The sequence below is a fragment of the Natator depressus genome, chromosome 8 (genome assembly GCF_965152275.1).
Source record: "Natator depressus isolate rNatDep1 chromosome 8, rNatDep2.hap1, whole genome shotgun sequence".
NCBI lineage: Eukaryota > Metazoa > Chordata > Testudines > Cheloniidae > Natator > Natator depressus.
In genome coordinates, this window is record NC_134241.1 from 52,982,222 (window position 1) to 53,009,940 (window position 27,719).

Below are 27,719 nucleotides of genomic sequence, written 5' to 3' on the forward strand. Positions count from 1 at the left end.
TTGCACTCAATCCATTGAGCACAGTCCTTGCTGTGAAACCTGGAAGGCAATTAATCCCGAAGACACACAAGGCCAGATTTTCAAAGTGACTTCACCCCAGCCTCTGAAACGGCACCTGCATTTTTCACACCCACATTAGGAATCTGACTAAATGATTTGCTTGCCCAAATGAGGTTCTTCCACCCAAGGATTTTTTTTTGTTTTCCTTGTGCAGACACTTGCATGTTCTACACTGAAGTGCCAACTTCCATCTCCTCAAATCTTGAGAAGGATGGCTAATACTCTCCTGTTTTAATATGGCCCATCTCTGTTGTTGCTGTCCCCATAGCCTGTAGGAAATTCTTTCAAGAGCACAAACGCACACTTGAAAGTTCAGTACACCCTTACTTTGTGAACAGTGTAGGTAACAAGCAGTGATGCTGCAACAACAATTGCCCTCAACAGAAGGACCTCATGAATTAGTGGGACACTGGCGATTGTAATGTGATCTGGGCTGATTCTGTGATCAGCATGTAGCAGTGGTTGCCCCCTGGGAGACCCTTCTTCCCGTCAGCTCCATCCTCTTCCCTTAGCAGAAACAAAGCGGAAGGGCAGAATGAGGATTACTGGATATGTAGCTGGTTTAAAAAAAAGGGTGGGGGGCTTGTCACTAGCCAGTCAATAGTTAAACACCTGGGATAAATCTCAGGGGCTTGGGCAAAGCCTAATCCTACCATGGAACTAAAGGTTCATTGTAATATCCAATTTTGGTAGCTGACTGTAGATGGTTCTGACTCTCTCTCTTTCTGGCAGTACTATTCCGCGCCCTACACATATGAGTTGGCTCTTAAGTACTTGAACATCGCATTTACCATGGTGTTCTCATTGGAGTGCGTCCTGAAGATCATAGCTTTTGGCTTCCTGGTAAGTGATTTGGTACTAGTACTCCATACCAGCTTTGGGTACTCAGTTCAACTGGCAGTGGTAGTGGACTTTGGCTTCCTAGTGTGTAGCTAATACTCTCTTCTTTTGGCATTAGTAATAGGAAGTAGCTTCCTGGGATGTAACTGGTATTTAGTTCTGGCATCTTCTTGAGGGCTGTACTTATTCTGGGCGTTGGAGTCTTGTTAAGCACCATGACACTGGATGTCTACCCGCTTTCTTGGTCAGTCCAGAGCTTTCCAGATTCCCAGCCCAACATCTGGAGCTTTCCAGATTCCTGAGTCAATATTTTAGAGTGAAATATCTGGGGTTTTCGTTTAATCTGAGCAACTGAGAGTCACCCCCACTGCTGAACCCAAATGGTGATGTTACTTTTAATGGACTTTTATATTTGGTGTGAATTTACTGCTGGTGACAGCTTTCAGATTGTCACCCCTCCCCACCTGGGCAATTCAGTGTCTAGACCTATTCAGCCTTTGCCCTTTTTGCTGAGGCTGCTAACCAGGGTGCCAGTTTATTACCAGTTGTGTTGGCAGCTGATACTACGTTGACGCCTGAGCACTAGGAACTGGATTGATTCCTAATTCCTTTCAACCAGGCCATGAAATACCCATTCATTGATAACTGTTGATACCAGATTGGAACTGGTAATATAGTGGTGAAAGGCTTCATATTTAATTATCATTCCCTTGAGTCTCAGCCACTCCCCACTAATTATCTCATTATTCAGCCCAAGGAATCTGTTGTTTGTGAACATAACACTTTTTCTTGTCTTCAGCTACCCTTAGGAAAAGCTGATTCTGTTTTTTCTTCATTTCTTTTTCCTTTTGTTTCTCACCTGTCCTGCTGGATGACATCTGGTTGCTCTCCACTATGGCAGTCCAGCATATGGCACACTTACATTAAACTATTACTGTTAGATTGCAAGATGCAAGGGGCAGTGACTTTTTTGTTGCAAGCTGACGAGGGGCCATGTACACCTATTGCACTTGATAAATAATAATTAATAGTGAATAACCAACCTCCGTGTACAGCCCTCCGTGACATGGAGACAGAATATTGAGCCAGTCAATGGACAATTTTGTGAGGGCAAAAAGCCCTCCTCTATCCCAGCAGCATGTGTGCTTGGGGTGCACAGCACACCAGCAACCCTTTTCTGAATCATAGATCTATCTCTCTGGGAGGCAGCATGGTCTAGTGTTTAGAGCAAAGGACTGGGAATCAAAAGATCTGGATTCTGTTTCCGGCTGCATGTCTGACTTCCTGGGCTCTCACTCTCTCTCTGTCTCACTTTCTCTATCTATCAGATGGGAACAGTGATACTTACACACCTTTTTAAAGCACTTTGATTTCCTCAAATGGAAGGTGCTATGTAAAGGCAAAGTGTTATTGGTAGGCCGGTTCCTGAAATTCTTATTCAGGCGAAACTTCCATTGACTTCAGAAGTTGTAGATAGCCATTTAGGCACCTGACTGTATTAAATATCCATAGATAGATACTCCGCTGCATAGTTTAAATAGACAACTGTGTCTCTGGGCTCGCCGCCTTGTGATTGTACCTTCAGGAAGGACTGCAATAGTTTCTCTGTTCTTATATTCCCCTTTTGACAATGCAAGAGAATTCTGTGTGTTCTTTTAGCAGTTTGGCCTATTCAGTGCAAGAGTTACCTTATAGAAAATCTGCCTCACCATAGATATGTTCTGGGCTACAACCCCCTCAGACACAAGACAGTATTCCAGAGGCTGGTTTCACAGAAAGAAGACAATATCGGTGGTGGTGGTGGTGGTGATGTGTGAAGACTTGGCATGTGTTTCAGCATTGCCTGAATCTGACATCATTGTGCTCCCCATCCACATGTTTTTGATCTCTTTGCAGAATTATTTCCGGGACACCTGGAACATCTTTGACTTCATCACTGTGATTGGCAGCATCACAGAAATCATCTTGACAGACACCAAGGTGAATATTCTGACCTTGGACATTTGTACCAGCGATGGAAGGCTGGAGGGGGGTGCCTTGCTCCTTGCCTCTCCTTGGGGGTGTAGATAGATGTAGTGATTTTTGCCTTCTTCTGATCGTTTGATCTTCTCACAGCTGGTGAACACCAGCAGCTTCAACATGAGCTTCCTGAAGCTGTTCCGGGCAGCTCGCCTCATCAAACTACTCCGCCAGGGCTACACCATCCGTATCCTGTTGTGGACCTTTGTGCAGTCCTTCAAGGTAAAGGACACATCAGTCTCCCCTGTCGGGGGCAGGTGTGGGGGCAGGAACAGTTACTCAACTTGGGTCATTCTTAGAATCATAGAATTGTAAGACTGAGAGGGACCTCGAGAGGCCATCTACTCCAGTCCCCTGCACTCTTGGCAGGACTAAGTATTATTCTTATGATATTTATGAGCTGTTGGAGTTCAGGAAGAACCAGAAAATTTTGGATCAGCATCCAAAGTGTGGAGAGTTTATATGAACCAACCCTCTGAACTTTTTAAAATTAACCCACCTCTAATTCTAAATGCAGGAGAGAGAAACAGTAAAACCTTCCTTGCAAAAAATGGAGGGGAGGGGACTGCACCATTCCAGAGGGTCTTTGGAGGTCTTTTTGGATGTGCTCATTTGCATATCAGTACGCAGCATGCTTTGCCAGCTGTTTGACAGTAGCGCTGTCTGGTGTTGTGCTTTTGCATAGGCTAAATTCTTGGTCTGTATTTTGTAAACCACAATTATATGGCATTTTAATTTCTAGTCCCTCTATTTGTTTTGGAATTCAGCAGTCAGGAAGATGTTGCACCATTCCAGCAAGGAGTGTGATTCTGACTGGTTCTTTGCAACTAATTGCAATAGGCAATAGCAGGGTTAGCACAGGTCACAAGCTATTGCATTTTACTAATATTCTGAAGCCTCTACCGTGTTAAACCAGACTATTGTGTATTTCCCTTTCAGGCCCTCCCATATGTCTGTCTCTTGATCGCTATGCTTTTCTTCATATATGCAATCATTGGGATGCAGGTAAGCAAAGGCGTCCAGGTGTGCGTATGCTCCTACAAGGCTTCTTCTCCTGGGGCAGACAGAGTAAAGAGTGGTCCACTCTGTCACCCACTTTAGCATTATCCAGTCTAGCATCTGCTTATTGTGTTGGCGTCTGTTGACCAGGTCAGGTGCTGAAGAGGTTTGAAGGCTTGCGCAGTAGGAGCTGTAGTGTTTAATACACCCACAGGTTGCAGTGTGTGTCCCCCAGAATCCTCTGACAATGTACATCTCCAGGCTGCCTTCTCCAGGGATTATGTCACCGTGACTCAAGTGATGTAGTTCACATGGATGGAACCCTTCCTGTGGATTACATCATCAGAGATCTCTCATATTATGCTCAAGTGGGCAATCCACATGGACAGCTCAGTTTACCTCTTTCTTTCCAAGCAGAACTCTTTAGTTCCTAAAACCTTAGGAATGACTCAGGTCCCACCAATGTCTGGCCCCAACCTGCAGAATCCAGTTCACAACTAACATCGTGTCTGACAGGGTCCTTGCGAGAGCCTTTGGTGATTTGGTTCCTCTCACTAATCTCTGTTGCCCAACATCCTTGTATGGGTTTGGGAAGGCCTCGTGTTGCAGAAACCAGGGCTAGGGCCTGATCCTTCAGTTGAAGTCAGTGGGAATTGAGGGTACTCAGCGCTTTGCAGAACACAGGCTTTTAGGCCGCAGTCCAGCAAAGCTCATAAGCACAGGAGTAGCCCCACTGTAGTCAATGGGGTTGTTCGTGCGTTTAAAGTTAAGCAGATGCTTATGTGGTTTGCAGGATTGATCTTGTGGTTTGAAGGCTGTCCAAGACCCACACTCGATGTCTGGGAAGGCAGCTTTGCCTATTAATACTCAGGGCTTCGTTCCACAGTGATCGTGACAAGTAAAACTGCCTGATGTTCACAGCTGGGAAGCGCTTTGGCTAGCGGGGGAAGGGGAGGTCATTGCTAGGGCTGTCATTGCCACCTGCTCTGGATAGAGAATCTGGTTTCCTTTGTTTGAGAGGAAATTTAGTTGTTTAGTGGGTTTTCCCCCCAAAAATTTGACTGACTGTGCTCTATTGGTCTATTTTTGGCTGCTTTCCCCTGCCTCCCCACCCCCCCATCCAGGCTTTCTTAGCCCCTCACAAGTGCCATCAGATTTAATCCCCCTTGTGGTGCGATAGTATTTGATTTGTTTTAACACCTTTGTGAACAAATTTCCCAAGCAGTGCTGAGTGGGCGGTGTTTGAGCAAAATAGCTGGAGGCAGAAGATATTCTACAATTACACATTCCAAAACCCTTTGTGGGAAAAATAGTCAGCAGTTAGTGTATTTTTAGGTATGCTGAAAGTAGAATAGATACGTAATGATACTAACTCAATACTTTTCCTCTTCAAAGTACTTTCCAGACACAAACTTATTCAGCCCTACCACACCTCAGGATTGTAGGTCACTACTATTATCCCCATCGTACAGATGGGAAACTGAGGCATGAGTTAAGTGTCACTGTCAGAGTCAGATTTAGAATTTAGCTGGCTCCAGTTCTGTGTTCAGACCGTGCCTCTTTCTCAAGATGCATGTACTCAAAGCTCACTGAAACATACACAAGATGCAGCAACCATCATATCTAGATTTCTTTTGTCTTTGATACTTATACAGCCCCAATTGACATAATATCTGAGCGCTTCACAATCTTTCATGTATTGAGGTGTACCAGAAATGTCTGCACATACAGTACAGACCTGTTTATGCACGAATCCGCTTAACGCGCGGTAGCGCCATGCCTCCCAGTGCTGCCTATTTAACACGCGAGACTCGTTAACACGTAGTACAGGAACTTGCTACAGATTTGCTCACTAACTCACTGACCTAGAAATCGACAGGAAGTGTGGAGCGGAAACGTATTGTAAGTCTTTACTGATATTGGTAAAGACGTGTCACGCACGCTTAGTCACTGTCACGCAAGAGAGAGATATAATATATAGTAGCTATATAGTAATATATATATACTACATTAGAAAATGTTAACCGTAGGCCTAATATAATGGCAGAGGGCAAGCGTCGGCGTTCCTACACTGCAGAAGAAAAGCTAGCTGCAATAGATCGAGTAAATAGCGGAGAAACCCAGGCCAAAGCTCCAAAAGATATGGGGCTTGCCAAATCTGCTCTCCGAGGCTGGCTAAAAAATGAATCTAAACTGAACGGCTTTGTACAAAATATCGATTCTGCCTCAGGGCTTAAGCGAAAACCTGTGTGCTAGTCAGCCAAGCCCACAGCAGGCAAAGCCATGCACACGGGGTTTGCTCAGGAAAGGCTGAAAGGAACGCCTCTCAGTGGGCCAATTCTTCAAGCCCAAGCAGCAAAATTTGGAAATTTAACGGGGGATGAATCATTCCAAGCCAGCAAGGGGTTTATAGGTCGTTTTAAAAAGCATCACGGCATAGCGCAGGTATCGATTTCTGGAGAAAGCTGATCAGCCGATGAATCGGCCGCGAACACGTTTCATCTGTGGCGAATGACAGACTTCATAAGAAAGAAAAAAAATGCGAGCCAGAAAGAGCAGAAAATAACCGTGTTTTTTTCTAAGTGAATCATAGACACTTTTTCCAGCGTGGCCCTCTTAACCCATGGTCCGTCAACACGCGGTCGTGACGGCTTGACTCCCGACATCTGCGCGTAAACGGGTCTGTACTGTATATTCAATAAGCCGGATTCTCCCGTCATTTATTACCGATGGGTTGGCTTCATGGAGTTGCACCAACATGCTTTGAAAGAGGGGAGAATTTAACCCAAGGCATTACTACCCTTTTACAAAGAGAACCTCTTGATAGCATAGTGTGAAAAGCATTTGACGGCTTTCCTGATCTGCTCTTCTGAAGGAGACAGCTGCTGGCCAGATGGATTCCTCACCATCCCCACATATGTGTGTCTGTCTGTGTTAGTGCAGTCCCTCCCCTGGTGATAGCCAGTGTAACTGCTCTCTGACCTGAAGGGTGCACTGCAGCAGAAGGAGCAGCCTTTGTGATGTGTAATCCTTGCTGAGATCAGACCGGCTGTCTGCTCCACGGGCAGGTGGGAGGGAAGGTAACCGATGCCAGTGCCTGGCTGCGCAGGTCGGTACACTTCCTGGCTTGGCAGTTCTTGTGTGTTGAGTTTTCTTTCCTTTTTGCCCTTAGGTTTTTGGGAATATCAAATTAGATGAAGAAAGCCACATTAACCGTCACAACAACTTCCGCAGCTTCCTGGCCTCCCTTATGCTCCTTTTTAGGTACAAGTGCATTTTGAATCATTACTAAACATATCAGTTTTCCCCATCTCATCCCTGCCTGAGTCATAATACTGAAGGCTTGCCTGGCTGCAGGAGTGTCTGCCACAGCAGATCAGCTGGGGTGCCCCAGCTAGAAAAAGCGGGTGGGGATCACAAGTCCCTTAGCTCCAAACATACAACAATGGCTCTTTAGCTTTACACTTGGAGCTGTTAATCTCCCTGTCCTCCTTGGGCCGCTGACGTTCAGGCATTGGATTTCTGACTTGTGGAACTTGCTGCTGCAGGATAGAAATGAAACAGCTGTGTCTATGAACAGCATCTGCAGTCATGCCATCTAGGTTGGAATTCAAGGGTCCTTTCTCCTCTTGCTTTAGGGCATAAGATGATCACTAGCTGGAGTCAGGAAGCCACCTGCCTCCCACCGTGATACAGTGCTGTATAGTTTAGTTTATTATGGGGGTTTTATGCCATCTTCAGAAGCCGCTGGCATTGATTATTGGCAGAGACCATAAGTTCTGAGCTGGCAGATTTTATTTACAAAGGGAGAGTTGTGGTGAATTTCCAAGCATCCCACTCATAAGTAGTAAAGTTGTGGAGCAGTGAGGGGCTCTGCTTTGAGCAGCTTTTAATGGTGGGTGTGTTTTGGATGCAGGAGTGCCACGGGTGAGGCGTGGCAGGAGATCATGCTGTCATGCCTGGAAGGCAAAGGCTGTGAGCCAGACACCACGGCAACGTCCGGACAGCATGAAAATGAGCACTGTGGCACGGATCTGGCTTACGTATACTTTGTCTCCTTCATCTTCTTTTGCTCCTTCCTGGTGAGTTCGCCTCCTTCCACTCCATTGATCTCTCAGTTCTGGGGAGGACTCAGCACCGACTGCTCCTAACCGAGGGACATCCCCACCCTACTCTCCCTTCCCCTCCGCTACTCCACGATGGGTGGGATTCACTCTCAGAGAGACTCGGAGAGATCTCGCCTTCTGCTCTCTGCTCCAGGTTCCACTACCCTGGCGTGACCCCGTGTTGCTAAAGAAGCTAGCACTCTTACCCCAGGGACAGCAAAAAAGGTTTTATCACTGTAAGAGCTATGCCTAGCTGGTTTCAGGGACAGGGGTAAGGAAGGGCTGTTCTAACCCAGAGGCCTGTCCCTTTCCTCACGAATACAACTCAGCAAGATTTTGCCCTGCAGCTAATTTAGGATTTCAAATGATCTGCCCTGTGACTGCCAGTATGGAGAGCAGGCCCACCTGCTGTCTGGGTCAAGTCGATGTGTGTGATCCGTATCTGCCTTCTGTCCCTATTTTTCCATTGAACAGGGAAGTTGTGGTTGCAAAAGAGAATGTGTGCTCTCTGGGGCAGGAACCTGGAGGGAGTTACAGTTGTCCCCCCACCAGCGTGTACATGTGCACACACATTTGAGCCTATCATGGAGCGGGAAGTGAACTCAATTGTTTTGTAAAAAAGGGGGTGCAGTCAGGAGGGTGCATGGGGAAAGGCACCATTCGCGCGTGCACTGAATCAGTTGACACTCAGCCTGTGGCTCTTGGCATCCCTACATGTAGCTGATCAAAGCAGGTGGTATCAGTCCATGTATCAGAGCTCCACTTACACTGTCTGGTCTCAGTTCACAGTTGCTTCCTGGGACTCCATTCAAAGGTAAAGTAGCTCTCCAGGTCCTCACGGCTGAGAACCACTATGCCTCCAGGGCGACATGAGCTACACTGAAAAAAGGTCATTGTTGTGCCAGATATGGCTATATACTCTCCAGCTGGATATTCTTAACTATAGCACCAGTTACATAATGCAGGTAAATTTCCCTGTACAGCAAAGCCCCTAAGCCAGAAATGCAATGGAGAACCCCAGTTACAGTCGGCTGTCTAACTCTGCCCATCCTTCATAAGGAAGGCAAAGGTGTGGGATAGAGAAACTGCGAGTGAGAGGGACAGACAGAGAGAGGGTCAGACAGAGAGACAAGAGGGGACACTGTATGTAAGGGAATGGAAGTAATAAAAGGTAGAGCCCTGGGCATGAAATGCGGTGATCCAAATGTAATGGTGTAGTATCCTGGTGGTAAAATGTCATTGCCTCCACCGTGTACCCCTCAGCTAAAGAACGCTGTGGGGTTCGGAAGGCACTGTCGGAAGGCATTAGCTAGATCTCCTCGCTTTTGTGCTCTTTGATCCCTGACTCAGCCAAGTCACTGTTGTGAGGAGAGTCCAGGTGCTGTTCAGATTCTCACTGGTTAGCTAGACACAGCCCAGGAGAGTCATGCTGATGTACTAACCCTTTCTGCCTGCTTGCCTCTTGCCCAGTGTGGTGTGGTTCCTTACTCATGCTCTCGGCTGCCAGAAGGTTAAATGCTGGTGTTTAGTGGGACATTCAGACCAGTACAATCCACAGCTCCCAAGCGTAATGGACGCAGGTTGACATGTACTGTGTCAGGGAGGAGTCCTCTGCCTAGTGCTACTGACACACCAAAGAGAGGCTATTTCCATTGTGATACACTATGCACCTAGTCGGATGCTGTGTTTGAAAATATTACTATTGGGCTATGTGACAATTAAGCATCTGATTCTGTAGCTGCTCCACGCATGCACTTCAATAGGAGTTCTGTGCATGGGGGAGCTGCCACAAAACTGCCATGCTCTTTATTTACAGATTCCTTTTTCTTCTGTCTTCTTCCATATATTACTCTCCCATCTTCCCTCCCTCTTTTATGCTCTGTCTCTATCTCTCCATCCCTTTCTCTCTGTCTCTTTCCTTTTCACTTAGATGCTCAATCTGTTTGTGGCTGTCATCATGGACAATTTTGAATACCTGACTCGGGATTCCTCCATCCTGGGGCCTCATCACTTAGATGAGTTTGTCCGGATCTGGGCGGAATATGACAGAGCTGCGTGGTATGTAGCCAACTTCCTCCTCCTTTCCCTGGCCTCTTGAAGCCCCGTTTTTGGGAATCCGTTTGGCTGTAATACCTGGGACAGTCAGGGAAGGGAAGGGAATCAGAGCTGCTGGAACACGCAGCTGTGAGAGGAAAATACTGGCTGGCTCCCAGGAGGTCCAATGGCACGGAGTCACCATCCTGCTTGTGGGCCACCTTATAGCCCCCGGGCATCCTGCTCCTTTGATAACTAGCGATGGGCTGAAGTCCAAAGGTTTTGGCTGGTTCTTTTCAGATAAGCATAATACGTACAGTGTTTATCCAAACCTTTGGATGTTCCTGCTGCATCCCTCTCTGTAGCTCCTATGGTAGTCCCCGGCTACCTCCGCACACCGCCACCTTCCAACTGTTGGCTCTGGATCTTCCTCCTTTCTCATTTTCCTCCTGCTAATCAGATTCCCACACCCTCAAGACACTCTGCAAGCAACTGTCCGTCCTCCAGCCCCCAAATACTTTGTACATCGGAGTGTGCAAAATCGCCATTTGAATCAATGCGTGAGCCCAGCAGAGAGACTGCGAAGGTAGCTGGGCTCCTGCTAATTTAGCTGCTCAGGACCTTATTCAGACACTGAGAAAGGGTTGAGATGCTTTGGATGGGGATGAGCCTGAGGACAGGGCTAGATTTAATACAGCCAATGCACTTCATCCTTGTTGAGACAAGAGAAGGCTTTTGAATCCTCTAATGATTCCTCAGGCAGCTGCTCCAGGATCCCTCTGAAAAGAGAGCTCCCACTTGGGAGAGCAAGTCAATCTAGCGCTGCCACGCTGGAGAAGAAGCATTGCATCAGGGTGGTCTCTCACATGGCCATTGGGGTGGAGCCGAAAGTGCTTTAGGGTGACTGCTCCAGACACAACCCCCAGTAGTGCTCCAGGAAGGCTGCTTTCAGCTTGCATGCCTGCGGTCACTGGGAGTGTTTCTGGGGCAGCTTACTGAGGTCTAACCCTCAGCAGCACTGGGAGTGCATCCGGGCTATTGGTCACAGCATCAGCCCTTATCGGCGTTAGGAATACTGTGAGTGCCCCCTCTGGGTGCAGATCTTCACTGGCACTGTGAGTGCCGCAGGGCTCCATCTCGTGTCGGTGTTGGGTCAGCACTTTGGGCAGCCTCTCTGAAAACACGTACACTCGGTGCTGCATCGGCTTCAGGCACGAGATGATGTCAGCTCTGGAGCCCTGCTCCACTTGGAAGCTCACCATTTGGAATCAATCCACCCTCACGCCTTTGCAACCTGATTTTTTGCTTCCTGAGAGCTAACCCAGGCAGTGATTGTTCCTAACAGTACCTGTCCTTAGCGTGATCCACTTCAGCACCTTTTCCAGCCTGACTCAAGTGAGTGGATGCCATCTCCCCAGGACTGCTTCTCATCAGCAGCATCCCACGCTGTGAAAGCATCCCCAAGGCTGGAGTAGGCAGGGCTGTCCTCTTATCAGATGCACATGCATCGTACAGTTCTGAGACTTCAGTGCATGGTGCCGTAGAGCAGAGAAGCTATGGTCATGTACACTCAGGAGGTCCAAGCAGCGCAAAGCAGGCTCATTCTCTCCTCAGAAGTTTAGGAAGGGTGACATTTTGATACCAGCAATTCATAGTGCTCTTTGCCCTGGGAACTGGGTGCTACCGTGGGTTCTTCAGTCCAGTCAAAGAAAGAACCTGCTGTCAGGCCCTGTGGATGGCATTTTCCAAATGTGGTACAGTGCCTGCTCTCACCCAAGTCTCACAAAGCAAGAGAGCCCATGCTGTTTTGTCATGGAGTCTAGCCGGTTATTATGGGAAACACCGGGAGGAAACAAGCTGCTCTAGACTAATTTTTAAATTGGTGCAGCTCTAATCCCCGTCGCTGAGTGAGGAAGGGTCACTAGATGTGAGCGGGTCCTGTCACCTGAATGGAGCTGCGGGTCTAAGTGTTGAGAAGGGGATAGATAGATAAATAAATGAATGTCATCAGAGGCCCTCAGCTACATTAAATAAAGGGACCCATAGGGATGCCATGTACTCTGTCCAGTTGCCTGCACTCTGTTCTGAATGGTTTTGCCTAGACAAGTTGGGTTATCTCTGGCCAGTGATGGAAAAGTACCTAGGGTATGGGAGAAAAGTGTGGCGGGACCAGAGGAAATAACAGACAAAGCAGCTTCACCCCCTGGCTTTTCTAATAGTGGCCAGAGAGGCTTCAGTGGTCTCTGCCACTGAACAGCTGGGTGGCTTTGGGCAAGTCACTTTAACTCTCCATGCCTCAGTTTCCCTATCTGTAAAATGGAGTTAAAATATACTCATCTACTGATTTCATAGAAATATTGTGAGGATTAATTAACTTATTTCTATAATGAACTGACCATGTAGGGCAAATTTTCTGCTGGTATAACTAGGTGCAACTCCATAAAAGTGCAAAGATTCCTAGAACCCTAAACAAGTAGTTGTGTACTCAGGTACAATCACGTCCTTGGATTTCAGATCACTCTGACCAGTCGTAGACTTGCGATATGGCATTATTGGGACGTGGGGTATCTGAGCTAGTGCACCTTTAGGGCAAGACTTTCCACGGGGAATCCCCAGTTTGGATGAGAATGAGGGTGCTAACTCCTTTGGAGTGGAGAAGGTGGTAGCTATGCTTATATAGTGGTGATTTTTCACAGCCTTCTCCAGTCTGGGTCTGTTGGAGCCAGAAAGAGAGAGACATGGACCTGAACTGGGTCTCTGACCCCTGGTTAAGCTCTCGTTTCCTCTTCTCCGTTATTTCAGTGTCCTATTAACCCACGTGTGCTTCCTTTACAGCGGCAGGATCCCGTATAAGGATATGTACAAATTAGTACGGGTGATTTCGCCGCCTCTGGGCCTGGGAAAGAACTGCCCCTACAGGGTGGCGTGCAAGGTTTGCCTCCCAGTCCCCAGCCATAACCTGGCAACGGGACGCACCATTAACCCCTCCTTCACCCTCCTCTGCTCCACCACCACTGCGTCTCACAAGGGAACCCTCACGTTGCTTTCCTTCGAGTTTAAAGAGGTCCAACCCCGCCCAGAACCAGCAGCTGTTACCTTAGGGTACAGGGGAGGGGGATCCGTCTTAGAGCCCCATTGATGTGGATTTAGACAAATTTATTCCCTTGCCTTCCTCCCTAAAGCAGAGAACCCTGGAGTTCCCAAAACGCTTGTGCAGCATGTGAATGTTGCCAGTGGCACAGAGAAGGCACCTTTAATTCCAAGAATCACAGAGCTGTCCCAATGGGAACTCTTTCCTGTGATGAATGGAGACCCAATATTGTTTACAACTAGGGGATGAGGATGAGAAGGAATAAAAGCCAGGGGTGCGGGAATGTCACTGGAAAGAGGGAGCGCAAACTAGAAAGGAGAACGAGGCAGGTGGCCGAGGCAAAGACCCCATTGATCAATCGCTGGAATCCTGTTCAGAGGTTCGGTCGCTGTGGTAGCTCGCAGGACACTGCAGTTTTCTACCATGGTGCACAGTGGCTATGAAGAGCTGTCACATAATGGTGACAAATGGGGACCATGGCTCTTGGTTTGCCATGATGCAAAAAGATGACAACTCAATGGAGCAGGTGACCCGTTGGGACTCCAGCAGCTGGACTCAATGGCTTCTGGTTTATTCTGATCTCCCCCCCAGTCCAAGACATCTGGGCTGTGCCTCTCTTCCAGCAGCAATTCAGACTTGTCCACGAGGGTCTTGGCCACACACTGCCACTGTTTGTGCTAAATTCTCTGCCTCTGGCAGGGCAAACAAAGCAGCCACTCGGCAGCCCAGCCAGATCCTTTGCCGTCCCATCTTTCAAGCTCGTTTTGGGGCAGCAGTGAGCAAAATCTTCCTCCCATCTGCCTCCTCTTCCTCAGGGGGTCCAAATTTTTGCATTGGAACAGGACAAACCTCTGAGCCTCCTTCTCCCCATTTATTCTCTCCCAACTTGGCAGAACAGGTCAGGTGGAGCAAGCAGAAGAACCAGAGATGCTCCTTTTGGGAGGAGACTCTTTTGGGAGTTGCAAAAGAGGTGCTCTGTGCCACAATCGTTCCCAGTCTACAGTCCCTCACTCCACCAGGGAAGGGGGTTCAGAGTTTGGGTGGCATGGTGTAGCCTCCACCTCCACCCCCATCCCCCCACCATCAGCCCAGGATACCGTCACAAGAATGTGGGTCAATCATCTTCAGCGCCTGGAACTCAACAAGCTGGATGGTCCTCAATGACCTTGGGGATAGCACAAAAGTCCCCTCAATCCCTGTGGTCCAGTCCAAAAGGGAAAATCCCCAGTGGCTTCACCCCTATGCTCAAGTGGATAATGGACTCACATGGTGAAGAGGCTGCCGTGCTTTCCAACTTTCCTTCTCAAGCGGGGGATCTTGGCTTTTTCAGGGTAGATGTATCCCAGCATTTCCTCATCAGTTACAGAAGCCCCTCCCACCCACCAAGGGCTGAGCCCCAATTAAGAAAATAGACTCGTCTTTGATGTGGTTGAGAATCTTCCTTCCAAAAGTCAAAATGGCTAGAAAACACAAGAGAGGCCAGAAAGCATCCCAGATCCTCATCTTCCTTCACCAGCTCCTTCTTCACACCACGGGAACTGTTGTCTTCCCAACATAGCCCTCTGCCAGAGAAGCAGAGAGGTTCTTTCCCTGGGCATGTTTGAAACGAGGGGGAGTAGGCTAAAGCCAAGAGCAAATCTCTCCTGTCCAGAATTACAAGAAAAGTTGGAGTGTCCCTTTATCCCTCCTTTTGCAAAAGTCATTTGGAAAGAGTGGGAGATTCCTGACAAAAGGCTTGGTTGGTTAGTCCTGAAATTCCACAGGGGCTGAGAAGCCAAAGACTCTGTCTTCATCTTCCTTTCAGCCAATGCAGCAGTGGCCTTCCTGGCAAAGGGCATGATAATTTTTGCTGGAGGTTCTTTCTTCCCAAAATACCCTGCAGACAAGAAGATAGAAGACATGATCAGAAGGGACTTCTAAGCTTCTTCAGCAGCCCTAAGAGTCTCACTGACAACCACCCACTTCACAAAAGCCACAATGTCCTGGTGCAACATTCTAAAAAGCATCAGCCTGCTCAGAACTATGACAAAGGGATTCACTGCTAAAGAAGTTACATTCATAGCAGGTGGATTCATGGGCATTACACTTTTCAAGCCTGAGAGTCTAGTTGACAGGTAGATACAGAAGAGAGTCGCAGTATGAATACTCTGGAGCCCCAGACTCTCCCCCTACCCATCCCTTCTTTAGTCCTTCTCCAACTTCAAGAGATGCTGAGAAGCATCGATCCATCCTGAAGGAGATCTTTCACGTCCCAGAGCTAGGGACAGAACAGCCCATCTCTCAGCATGAAAACTGCTTGGAACTCTCCCCTCAATTCCTCATAGTCAGATAAAAATCTGGAGGAGTGGGGCTATCTTAGAGCTCTAGAGGCTGGACTGGTCAATGAAGGTGGTGAAATTTCAGGATGGAGACACTAACTTCCACTACCTCCATGGTGTCAAGGAACCCAGCATCTTCCATCCATCTTCACCTGCAACTACTGAGTCTTCTGGGCTTATATATAGAGATCACTCAATGGGCAAGAGTGCCCATGAAAGAGCTTCAGGGATTCCTATTGCAGGTCTGGAACCAGTGCTTAATTTGTAATGAAAGAGGGGTTGGGGCTCAAGCAATTAAGTGCTGGGACTCAAGCAATGTTTTGACTTTCATAACTGGCACGGCAAGCCCAGGGGTGCCGGGGCTATGAACTGCCAAGCTGAGACGTGCTGGGGCTCAGCCCTGGCAAGCCCCAGCACAAATTAAATACTTCCTAGAACCATTCCCAACAAGAGATGCAAAGGAAAGGAGGGGTGCCACCCCCAATTGATGAAAACAGGAAGCACACATGATGGTACCATTCTTCCTCCACAATGCACATCCAAAAATTCTGACTACAAACACCAGCCTTTCAGCTTGAGGAGCACGCTTGGGACCCACGGGGCACAAGGAACATATTTAGGATCAAAGAGAAAAGAGCGATCAGGCTCTTGATGACTCAAGAAGAGGTGAAGAAGGAGCACGCTCTGATTCGTTCAGATGGGACAATGGCTGTGCCATGCATAAATCCACAAGAAGGTAGGTCTAAATGCCAAAGTGATGGAGATAGTCTCCTGGGCAGAATGTTGCTTGGCCTCCTTCAGGACAGTGCACAAAAATGGACACTGAATATAAAAGCTGTCTGGCTAGGCCATCAGCAGACAGACACATCAAAGTGGTCGCTGAAACGAGAAGTATTCTAGCTGAGATCCAACGAGCTAGGTTCCCCCAGGGGACCTATTTACATTCAGTCAGAACATGGAAGCAAAGCTCTTCATCAGCAACACAGACCAGAGATTGCTGGGAACGGAAGCTCTGACTCACTGTTTAGCCAAATCTGCTTCTTTGTGCCACCCACTTCCCTTCTACTACTACTAGGAAGAGAGATTAAAAGATTATTTTTTAAAAGGTGGAAGTGATGGTCATTCTCGCCACAAATTGTCCAAGATGGTCACCATGGTTCAGCCCTAGTAGAGCAGTCACAGAGACCTACAATTCACCTTCCCAACAGACTGGTCCCATCTGAACGAATCCACTCCTGCATCACAGCCCAGACTATCTGACCCTGACACTTTGGATGTTGAACAGTAATTTCTAACCAAGATGGGCAGTGCAAGGCCATGTATAATCTCCCAGCCCCCTGCAGGCTTTCTGCCCTTTCCGTTTATGCAGAGCATACAAACAGGATCCTCTTAGCGATGCTAAGTTGGGAAACAAGGCATGCCTGTCCTGGATTTCTTATAGGTCAGCCAAGAATTGAGCCTAAGACCCTCCACCCATCACATTTTGCATCTCATTCATAAACAGTGCTATAAAAGCAGACGTCCAATTACTGATGGATTGCCAGATGATCAACGTCCCTTCCATCCAAACCAGAATTTAGGCCTGTCTGGGATCTGCCCACAGTGCTACAAGCCAGTTACCCACCCCATTTGGGTTGATGGCCCTGGTTTCCCTGTTCTTCCTTGTCATAAAGACAAGTTTTCTGGTCACAATCGTGTTGATAAGAAGCCTGTGAAATTTTTGCTCTGAGAAGACACAAAGCTTACAGCATGTTCTGTGAGGATAACATAGCTCTCATACATCAGTCATTTATTACCAAGGTAAACTCTTCCTTCCGTGCCTCACAGGAAATCATTTTTCCTTCATTTTGGTGAAAAGCTCCGCACTTCCGGGGAGGAGCAGGGTGCATGCTAGCTGTGCAAAGAACTGCTAAAATTTACCCAGATGGAATGGACCCATTCAGGAAACATCATCTTCATTTGTTTACTTTTGCCCTAAATGCCTGGTCTTGAGCACATCAAAATCCTCCATAACCAGCTGGATCGAGTGCTGCATTTCTGAAGTCTCTGCAGACACTAATATGCCAATTCCAGGATGGGACAGAGCTCACTCATTACATTCCTTGATGGCGTCCTGGACAGAAAGGGCATCAGCTGCTACAGAGATAATCTGCAAAGCTGCCCCCAGGTTATGCAGCAAGACCTGTAGAAAGCACTGCAACCTGTACCTCCAGTCCTTGGTGGTAGCATCATTCAAGAGGAAGCTGCTGCTCCCAAACTAGACTAATACTAGAGAAGAGGAAATATTCTTCCTCTGTCCTCCTTATCTGTCTCTCTCTACTACTGTTTCCTTATTGCTCGCTACATCTGATTGGGAAAGAGGTCAGGATCCTAAATGGAATGTTTGTTCCTTGACAATTTCCTCTCTAGAACTGACTGCTCTCCCAGTCAGCTCTACCAGAGATACCTTCTTCAGATGCCTCTGCAATGGCTGCCTCGCCACTCCATGTGTATAGTTAATACGGTCGCTGTTAAGCATTTACATTTATCCGTCTGGTGTTTCAATATAGATGTTGAAGTATTCATCTGGTGCAAGGGCAGAAGAGAAGTGGCCAAGCCTGGGGGCCCTGTGAGACCTATCTGAACTGCCTTCAGTATTTGTAGGAAGAGAGGTGCAGCCCAAATGTCTCATTGTGGGAGAGGTCAGTCCCAGAAAGGAAATCCATCAGATGACAAATATGTGATACTGTTCCTCAGCTCAACAGATCTGGACAGGTCATTGCAAACAGAGGAGCACAAGGTGGGAATCCATCAAGGAAGCAATCTTAGTAACTGTTCCATTTGGGGGAATCCCAATGAGCTCCAATCTTGGAAGACCAAACAGCTGCCTCTGCTGAGACTCTTTAAACTCCAACCTGGTGGAACTTGCAGTAGCATGTGGGAGAGAGCCGGGGCGGGAGCATGGCATGCAGAACTTTCCTCCTGGTTTTCTTTTCTCAGCCACTAGCATGCCTTTTGCACTGGTGCATGGTGGGAAAGTGTTCCATCCACAGGGTCAGACGGAAGCAACTGGGCATATTTCCTTTGACAAATGACCCTGCCCACTGCCTTCTATGCAAGACGCTGCCCCCAATTGCATAGACATTACAAGATGGGGATACACGACGTTCCAGCCATGGGTTATGTGACATTTTGACATAGTGCCTGGGACCCAGAAAGGGCAGAAACGGCAGAGTCCATGGAACACGGTTGGTTCCTCTGTGGCACCGAGGTATGTGCCACCACATCCCAAATAACCCATTGCTTCAGCGCCGTATATCTGATTTATGCCACTTGCACACAGCCCTGGGACTTGTGGAGCAACTGTATTTTGGAGGGGTGGGCAGGGTGGGTTCAGACTAGGAAGCGAATGCCAAAACTGCAGGGAAAAGTAGAACTAGCCAGCAGCAGCAGCAGAGAGCTGGAGAGGCGAGTGGTTTAAGCTGGCGTTCCTGGGGCTGTGTGCGGAGTGATATAAATCCGCATCAGGACAGACACTTGTGTATGATTTGCCTTGATTAACGGGTTTCCTATTCTTTTCCTGTTTGTCCATTTGTTTTTTTCTCTCCTGTTTCCCGTATTATTATTTTGTTTGTTTGTTTGTTTTTGCTCTCTGGGAATGCCTCTTCTCCTCTCCTCTCTCTCTCGCTGCATCTTCCTCCCTCTCCTCTCCTCCACCCTCCCTCCCTTACTCCTCCTCCCCGTCTTTCTCATCCACCCCTTCCTCCTCCATGAGCAGTGGCCGCATCCATTACACTGAGATGTATGAAATGCTGACTCTCATGTCACCACCGCTAGGCCTCGGCAAGAGATGTCCCTCCAAAGTGGCCTATAAGGTAGACCAACCCTTCCTTCCTTCCTTCTGGGCTAGCGCTGAGGGGGAGGGGGAACTGTTGAATACTCAGGAAGCTCCAGCCTGGTTTGATTTAATCAGAAATCACATGCCCCATAAGGAGAGGTACTGTCCACTCTGACAGAACTCTGTTTTGGGTCTGACACACTCACCAGGACACCCAGGGATGTAGCATTCCTATTATGGGAAAGGATGGAAATCTGGCTCAGTATAAGGATGGGAAGTGGAAGGATAATACAGGCCCTTTGCAGTAGAGACAATTGGACAGCCCCCCCAGGTGGGATTGATAGGGGATCTCTGGAACTAGGCCTTCTCCAAGTGATGGAGGAAACTCCAGGATGTCCCATCACCTACATGACCCTGAACCATACTGCTCCCAGCCCAGCTCACTTGGAAATGTTGAAATGAGAAGATGGTAGGCTATGAGGGTTCCTCCTGTAGGCCTGGACGTGCAGTGATCATGGTGTGCGAGCCTGGCACTAGTTCCCCAGGGAGAGCTCGTGCAATCTGGAAAGAGAACACTCCATGCTGAGGTTGAGCTGGTGAGAGTCCCATCCCTTTGCCAGCTGGGGCTTTTTACCTTTGGGCGCTAGAATGACTATCTTTAACTGACCCTTTGATTGCTCTGCTGGTGCAGTGTCCTCTGCTCTTGCCTCTGGGGAAGCACTCTAGAACCTGCTGGCCAGCTGCATGGGATGTGTGGTGTGGGAGGAAGCTGTGAATGGGACAGGAGCTATGTAATGTTGAGCTCTGGGCAGGCTGGCCCAAAAAGGTATGCAGAGTGGGATACCCTGTTGGAGACAAAACTCAAAGAGAATTATGAGGGAGACTCCAAGATCAGGGGCTGGGATACTTGGTTCAAAAGCCACTGGAGGATCTCCCTGGAACTTGGCTTCCAGATTTCCCCTACTGAATGCTGATAGTGTCTGCGGTGTTCCAGCTAGCAACAGCTTCTGCACCCACATATTCCTCTGTAGCTGCTAACACTCGCACAAGCACTCCCTCTTGCTCCCATGTACACCCCTGCTAGCGTTGTGGCCGGGTGAGAACCTACGTGCCCAGGAGAACTGCTGTACATGATGCAGCAGGAAGCACTAAGGATGGGATGGGTGTGGGTCGGTGTGGGAGAGGGAAATCCTGATGTATACACAGAGCAAAATATACTCTCTGGAAAGTGGATCTGGCCATTTGAGTTTGTCCCACTCTGGGTGAAGGGAGCATGGCCTGCCTCTCCTGCCTTGGTCGCCTTCCTCTCTCTCCCCGGCTGCCCTCTCTCTATCTCCCCCTTGGATAAGTTGGATCCTATGCATGTGTGATCATATGCCAGCAAATGTCATCTCTGAAAGACTCAAAAAGGGGGCGCCAGGATGTTGCATACTAGGCAAGCCAGCCAATCAGAAGTGCCCATGGTTTAGGGGTGTCCCCAGGGGATGAGGCGGAAGCTGGATTGCAAAGCTGCTCTGAAGCAGGAGATGGAACGATCCCCCGGGGCTGTCTCCCCCTCAGTAATTTCCAGAGCCGAATCCCTGAGTTTTCAGGAGTCCTTTCAGAAAGCACAGGGAACATCCCCTCACTCCCCAGGCTAAGGGGTTGCTCTTGGGCTGTAGCATAGGGTCCTGGAGAGCCAAATGACAGGCATAGGAAGGCAGTGAGCTGGAATATTGAGGGTGGAAGGAGCTGGAATGGGAGGGAGGGGCTGATCCTTGCCCTTCTTTTTTTGGCTGTGCTGTTTTACATGCTCTCTTGCTTTTTCCCCTCCTGCCTGCTCAATGTGTTTTTCGATATTGTTTTTTGCCTGCTGTTTTTTCTCTTTCTTGCGCAGAGGCTGGTGCTGATGAACATGCCTGTGGCCGAGGACATGACGGTCCATTTCACCTCCACCTTGATGGCGCTGATCCGAACAGCGCTGGACATCAAAATCGCTAAAGGTGAGGGTGGGGAGCAGCGGCACAAGGATTCAGGAGCGGTCAGTGCAGACGGCGGGATGGGTGGTGGAGCTGATTTATTTATTACATTGGCAAGGGGCAGGGGGCCGTTCATTCAGTCCTATCTGCTTCCTCTGGCAGGCTGAGCAATATGTACTGCCATCACGGGGACACGAAGGGCAAAGTGTGGGATCATTGCTCTGGGGTCAGATGCAGGGATGGAGGAAATTGCTAGTAAGAGAAGGCAAGAGAGAAATCAACCCCAGTCTGCGGCTGGCTCTGTAACCTTTCCAGTGTGAAACTATCTTCGGGTCCAGAAGGAGCTGCTTTCCTCATAAGTACTGACGCTGCCCTCTTCCATGATGGGCAGCTTTCCACTTGAAGCTGTGGTGCTCAGAAAGCAGGAATGTATCTCCTGGCCATGACAGCCAGAGGGAGAGATGTAGGAGGAGAGCTCCCCTCCTCCTAGCAGAAGAGAATCACAAAAACCGACCCCAAGTACCTTATGTTCTCTAGCAACCTCTTTTGCCCAAAGGGCAGAAAGCAGCATTCATAGGAGCCTGTGGAAGTCACACCCTGCGCTCAGCAGCCTGTGGGACCTTGAAAGGTGGGGGAGAGTGGGTGGAGCCCTGGAGGGAGACCCCTAGAAAGGGAAATATTTAAAATAACCCTTATGAGGATGTGGAAATTACTTCACTCCAATACTCTGCCCATTCTTGGTCCATAACAAGAGACAAGTAGAAAGTCCAATGGACAGGGCATGGTACTGGGTGTCTTGGGGGCCAGGTGTAAGAGACTGAAAGCCACCCCGATTTCACAGCTGTCCAGTGGCCTGTGTGAATGTGAACTGGAGTGGTGGCCTCAGCCACGGGGCCATGGGAGAAGTATCCATGTCGCCAGCAAATCTGGCATGAACTGGCGCCCTTCTTGACAGCCTCAGCTAAGAGGCCATGGTCTGAATGGGTCTGGGGGGTGGAATTAGCTTCTCATCCTAGAGGTGGCTGCACCAGGTGAAATGTGAAGCCCGTGGGTAAGGCCATATAGGGAAGCTTGCAGTGGCTCTGCCTGGTGTACCGATGCTGGCTTTGGTGGTACCCAACTGAGGGTACCAATTCAGGACAAATTGCTTAAAGCAGGGCAGTTACAGTCCAAGGCTGGGGTTCCTTTGCACACCAAGGCAAACCAAACCAGCCAAACAGAGAAGACTTCGGTTTTATTGCACTGGCTAACCATAAGTCACACAAGCAATTCCCTTAGACACTCCAGTTTCCCAGTATCAGCACCAGTGCCACTCATTAGGGGGATGAACGGTTAGGAAAACCAATACCCCAGTAAAAGAAAAAAGGTTCTCCCAATCCCAAGGGACCAAGCCCCAGACCCAGGTCAATATACAAATCAGATCTTACCCACAAATCATGCTGTTCCAATCCTTTAGAATCTAAAATCTAAAGGTTTATTCATAAAAGGAAAAAGATATACATGAGAGCTAGAATTGGTTAAATGAAATCAATTACATACAGTAATGCCAAAGTTCTTGGTTCAGGCTTGTAGCAGTGGTGGAATAAATTGCAGGTTCAAATCAAGTCTCTGGAGTACATCCACAGTTGGGATGGGTCATTCAGTCCTTTGTTCAGAGCTTCAGTTTGTAGCAAAGTCCCTCGAGAGGCAAGAAGCAGGATTGAAGACAAGATGGAGGAGATGCTGCAGCCTTTTATAGTCTCTTGTTATGTGGCCTTTCTTTCTTTGTTCCAAAGACAAGCATTCCAGTACATGGCATGAAAAAACCTTAGAGTTCTGTCCATAGGCATGTCCCTGCATGTGTTGCTGAGTCATAAGGTAAATCTGCCTTCTTTCAGTGGGTCAGTTGTATAGCTGATGGTCCTTGATGGGCCATCAAGCAGGCTAGACAGTGCTGATGCTAAACTGTCTGCGGTGTCACCCAGAAGCACAGCACAAGTTTGAAATACAGACAGTATAGAGCCAAAACTTATAACTTTAAATACAAAAATGATACACACATACAGACAGCATAATCATAATCAGCAAATCACAACCTTTCCATAGACACCTTACATGGCAATCTTTGTACAATATTTGCTGCAAATACATACAGTGGTTGCAACAATGATCTATATGGTTGCAGGTTATGTCAGTAACATCACACCTGGGTTACCCCTGTTCTCCCGGGTTGTCAATACCTTTCACCAGCACTTAGTTTAAAGGAAGAGACAGTGGGCTAGCAGCAGGTGTGGGGGGATGGAGGGAGGGAGATCTGCATTGGGTGAGAGGCTTTTATGTGGATTTGATTTCTCTTCTAGCACTTTATGCCATTGGATGTTCCCATTCGGAGTTGCCACTTGGTAGTGGCTCTTTCTCTCAATTATGGCTGCATGGTGCCATATCATTTAAAAGCAAATCCATCTTAACTTTAGAGACGGAAAGGATTACGTTCAGCTATGCCTAGGACATGGAGCTGGACTCATAGGGTATGTCTACACTGCAGTTGGACACCAGCAGCTGGCCCGTGCCAGCTGACTCGGGCTTGGGGCAAGGGGCTGTTTAACTGCTGTGTAGACCTTTGGGCTTGGGCTGTAGTCCGAGCTCTGGGAGCCTCCCACCTCGCAGCGTCCTAGAGCCCAGGCTTCAGCCTGAGCCCGAACGTTTACACCGCAATTAAACAGCCCGTTAGCCCGAGTCTCATCAGCCTGAGTCAGCTGGCACGGGCTGGCCATGAGTTTTTAGAGGCAGTAGCAGTCAAAAAAGCTAACAGAACATTAGGAACCATTAGGAAAGGGATAGATAATAAGACAGAAAATATAATGCCACTATTTCAATCCATGGTATGCCCACACCTTGAAGACTGCATGCAGTTCTGGTCATCCCATCTCAAAAAGGATACATTAGAATTGGAAAATGTACAGAGGAGGGCAACAAAAATGAAAAAGGGTATGGAACAGCTTCCATGTGAAGAGAGATTGAAAAGACTGGGACTGTCTGGCTTGAAAAAGAGATGACTAAGTGGGGATATGATAGAGTCTACAAAATCATGAATAGTGTGAAGAAAATGAATAGGCAAGTATTATTTACTCCTTCATATAACACAAGAACCAGGGGTCACCCAATGAAATTTAATAGACAGCAGGTTTAAAACAAAAGGACGTACTCCTTCCCACAACGCATGGTCAACCTGTGGAACTCATGGCCAGGGGATGTTGTGAAGACCGAAAGTATAACTGGGTTCAAAAAAGGAATTAGATCAGTTCATGGAGGATATGTGTAACAATGACTATTAGCCAAGACGGTCAGGGATGCAACCCCAAGCTCTGGGTGGCCCTAGCTTCTGATTGCGAGAAGCTAGGAGTGGACAACAGGGGGTGGATCACTCAATGACTGCCTGTTCTGTTCATTCCCTCTGAAGCACCTGGCACTGGCCACTGTGAGAAGACAGGACACTGGGCTAGATGGACCATTGGTCTCACCCAGTATGGCCATTCTTATGTTCAGTGTAGACATACCCATAAGGACCTCCCATCCTCCCTGCAGCCCATCCCATCGGTAGTCTTGTGGACCCATTCTGTCTCTCTGTTCCAGGTGGTGCAGACTGGCAGCAGTTGGATTCAGAGCTGCAAAAGGAGATTCTGGCCATCTGGCCTCACCTGTCCCAGAAGATGTTGGATGTACTAGTGCCCCTGCCAAAAAGTGAGTCTCCTCCTTCTGCATCATTGCTGCCAACTTCTCACAATGCCAGGGTGCGGGAGGCATCTCCCGCAAGGGGAACAGAAACATGGCAATAGCAGCATGTTGCTTAAGGAGAAGCCCAGAGGAGATTTTCTCTAACACGGGCAAAATTTCTCCTTGCTCCACCCCAATACCCTGGACCCGCTTGGAAAATAAATAGCATGCAGTGATCTTCTCAGATCAAACCCCTTTGATCAGGGGGATCCTCTGACCCATATGTGTGTGGGGGGGAGAGGATTGTTTGTTCCCCCTTTCTGTTGATGGTGTTACAGCAACTGCCTGATGAGGCTGCATATCTCCAATGTTTCATTACTGTGATTCTAAGCTGTCCACCTCCACACTGTCCTAAATCTGGAGGGATTTCCACCCACAATACTTGGTCTTTTAATTCCATTTCTTCTGGAGCAGTGAACAGAGTTTGTCTTTTGAGGATCAGGAGAGTAAGATGGGTATCATGAGATCGCAAAGGGGTGGGCAATAGAGTCTTCAGACCTTCCCATCTCTTGATTCTGCTAACATAAAAGTATTCCCCTTATGCTTGCAGCTTCTGACCTAACGGTGGGCAAAATATATGCAGCCATGATGATCATGGACTACTATAAGCAGAGCAAAGCAAAGAAGCAGAAGCAGCAGCTGGAGGAACAGGTGAGGTTCAACCACTGCAAGAGTTGGCTGGTGCTTTTTGGCTGTGGGGAGAGCGGAGAGCTCACACTGCCTTCAGAGCGAGGGTTCTGTATCAATGTGGCCTTCAGACAAGATGCTGACCACATACAGATTCTCGACCTGCTGGCAGCACGTGGCTGGCACAGCACTAAGACAGTGACCGTCTGAAGGTTTAAGGGATGGGTGAGTGAAGGAGATGACGGGTAAAAGAAGAGGTGAGTGATTTAAAGCAAATGTATTCATAGCAGTGTAGAGGTTATACTAGACAGATAGAAGATGGATTCAGAAAGGGGGAGCATTGTCATGCTTTTAACCTTCTGTACAAGGGATTTCTTTTTTATGCAGCAGAAATGTTTTGCACTTTAAACAGACTCAGTCTGTTTATCTTTTATTACAGAAAAACGCCCCTATGTTCCAGCGCATGGAGCCTTCATCTCTGCCTCCAGAGATCCTTTCTAATGCCAAAGCTTTGCCTTACGTCCAGCAGGACACCCTTTCAGGCCTGTAAGTATAGCCCTTAAATATCTGTAGAATATCTGCTGTGGTATTTCTGTTCCTACAGACATTATTCTATTTCCTGAATGAATGGCACTGGAGGTTCAGATAGGGGTAGTAGGCAGAGCCCATGGGAAAAGGAAATCCTGGCAGTCAGCAGAAACATCTCGATCATTGTAGGATGAGTCCAGAAGTATGAGTTTCTGGTGTGTTTTCATTAGTGTTACCAAAGGAACACAAAGAGCCGCATTTCAGCCCATGGACAGCATCAACATGTATCCAGCCACATAGACATAGAACTGTGAGAATAACTGTTTTTTCAGTTCGTTGGCAGTTCCAAAAAACTGGAAAAATATTTCCATTCACGCACCAAACCTGAAATGTCTCGGACTTTTCAATGAATTGAAAAAGTTGGGAAACTTCTCAAATGTTTCATTTTGGATCCTTTTAATAAGAGCAAATGAAATGAAGGTCTAGAGCAGGGGTTCTCAAACGGGGGGTCATGACCCCCTCAGGAAGTCACAAAATGGTTACATGGGGGTTGCAAGCTGTCAACTCCATGGAGCTGACAGCCCCAAGCCCTCATTAAATTAAATTCCCCCCCCGCCATTTTTAATTTTTAAGGGGGAGAGGGGTCATACTCAGAGACTTTCTGTTTGAAAGGGGTCACCAGTACAAAAAGTTTGAAAACCATTGGTCTAGAGTCACAGAAAATAAGGAGGAAGAGCCCCCCCCATACACCCAATATCCTCGTGGTTAGAACACTTACCGGGGATGTGGTGGACTCAAGTGTGAATCATTCAGGGACAGGGCCTTGAACCCAGGTCTCCTGGGTGAGTGCCCTACCCCCCAAGGTATAAGTGATTTTGGAGTGGGGTGCACTCAGTCTGCAGTTGTCCCACTGTTGCCCTTTTGAATCTTGTCAAAAAAAAATTCAGAAGTTGTGTATTGATAATGTCGTTCTGACATTTTCAAACTTATTTTCTTTTTTTACTTGGGCCAAAATAATTCGCCGAAATCACCATGAATTTGCAAATAGTTTCAGTTGTCCCAAATTTGCATTTTTTCAGAAGACAAATGTCACTAAGCTCTATGTAGACAGCACTGAAAACCCAGCATGGCATTAGCAGAACAACCAGCAGTACGATCAAGTAGGACTAGTATGCGCCTGGGACTGGTAAAGAGATAGTGAGCTTTTCACTTCAAGGTCCCTAGTTTAAAACCAGGTCAAGATTAGTAGTGACTATAAGTCAAAACTATTCCGATGCAAAGGGAAGATAGGAAGAGGCCAATATGGCTCCATCAGGAGCTCTTTAATTACCTGAAAATCAAAAAGGAATCCTACAGAAAGTGGAAACATGGTCAAAATGATAAGGAGAATTACAGAAGAACAGCACAAGCATGTAGGGACAAAATCAGAAAGGCTAAGGCACAAAATGAGTTACATGAAGAAAGGACATAAAAGCAATAAGAAGAGGTTCTTTACATACATTAGGAGCACGAGAAAGACAAAGGAAAGTGTGGGCCCTCTACTTACTGGGGAAAGAGAGCTAATAACTG

The 27,719-nt window shown here is 47.8% G+C and overlaps 1 protein-coding gene across 3 annotated transcripts in view; it reads left to right on the plus strand.

The window, feature by feature from the left end:
* Window positions 1–27,719, plus strand: part of CACNA1E (calcium voltage-gated channel subunit alpha1 E) — a 318,744-nt gene that overhangs the window by 278,124 nt on the left and 12,901 nt on the right. For 2 of the 3 annotated variants that reach the window (XM_074961064.1, XM_074961066.1), the window contains 12 exons: window positions 793–903; window positions 2,797–2,880; window positions 3,016–3,141; window positions 3,859–3,924; window positions 7,091–7,182; window positions 7,835–8,000; window positions 9,955–10,082; window positions 12,894–12,990; window positions 21,161–21,266; window positions 24,855–24,962; window positions 25,546–25,646; window positions 26,062–26,168. In XM_074961064.1, coding sequence (XP_074817165.1) covers window positions 793–903; window positions 2,797–2,880; window positions 3,016–3,141; window positions 3,859–3,924; window positions 7,091–7,182; window positions 7,835–8,000; window positions 9,955–10,082; window positions 12,894–12,990; window positions 21,161–21,266; window positions 24,855–24,962; window positions 25,546–25,646; window positions 26,062–26,168 — 1,292 coding nt within the window. Of the gene's footprint in view, window positions 1–792; window positions 904–2,796; window positions 2,881–3,015; window positions 3,142–3,858; window positions 3,925–7,090; window positions 7,183–7,834; window positions 8,001–9,954; window positions 10,083–12,893; window positions 12,991–19,224; window positions 19,322–21,160; window positions 21,267–24,854; window positions 24,963–25,545; window positions 25,647–26,061; window positions 26,169–27,719 lie in introns of all 3 variants that reach the window. The other variant, XM_074961065.1, reaches the window with a different exon arrangement.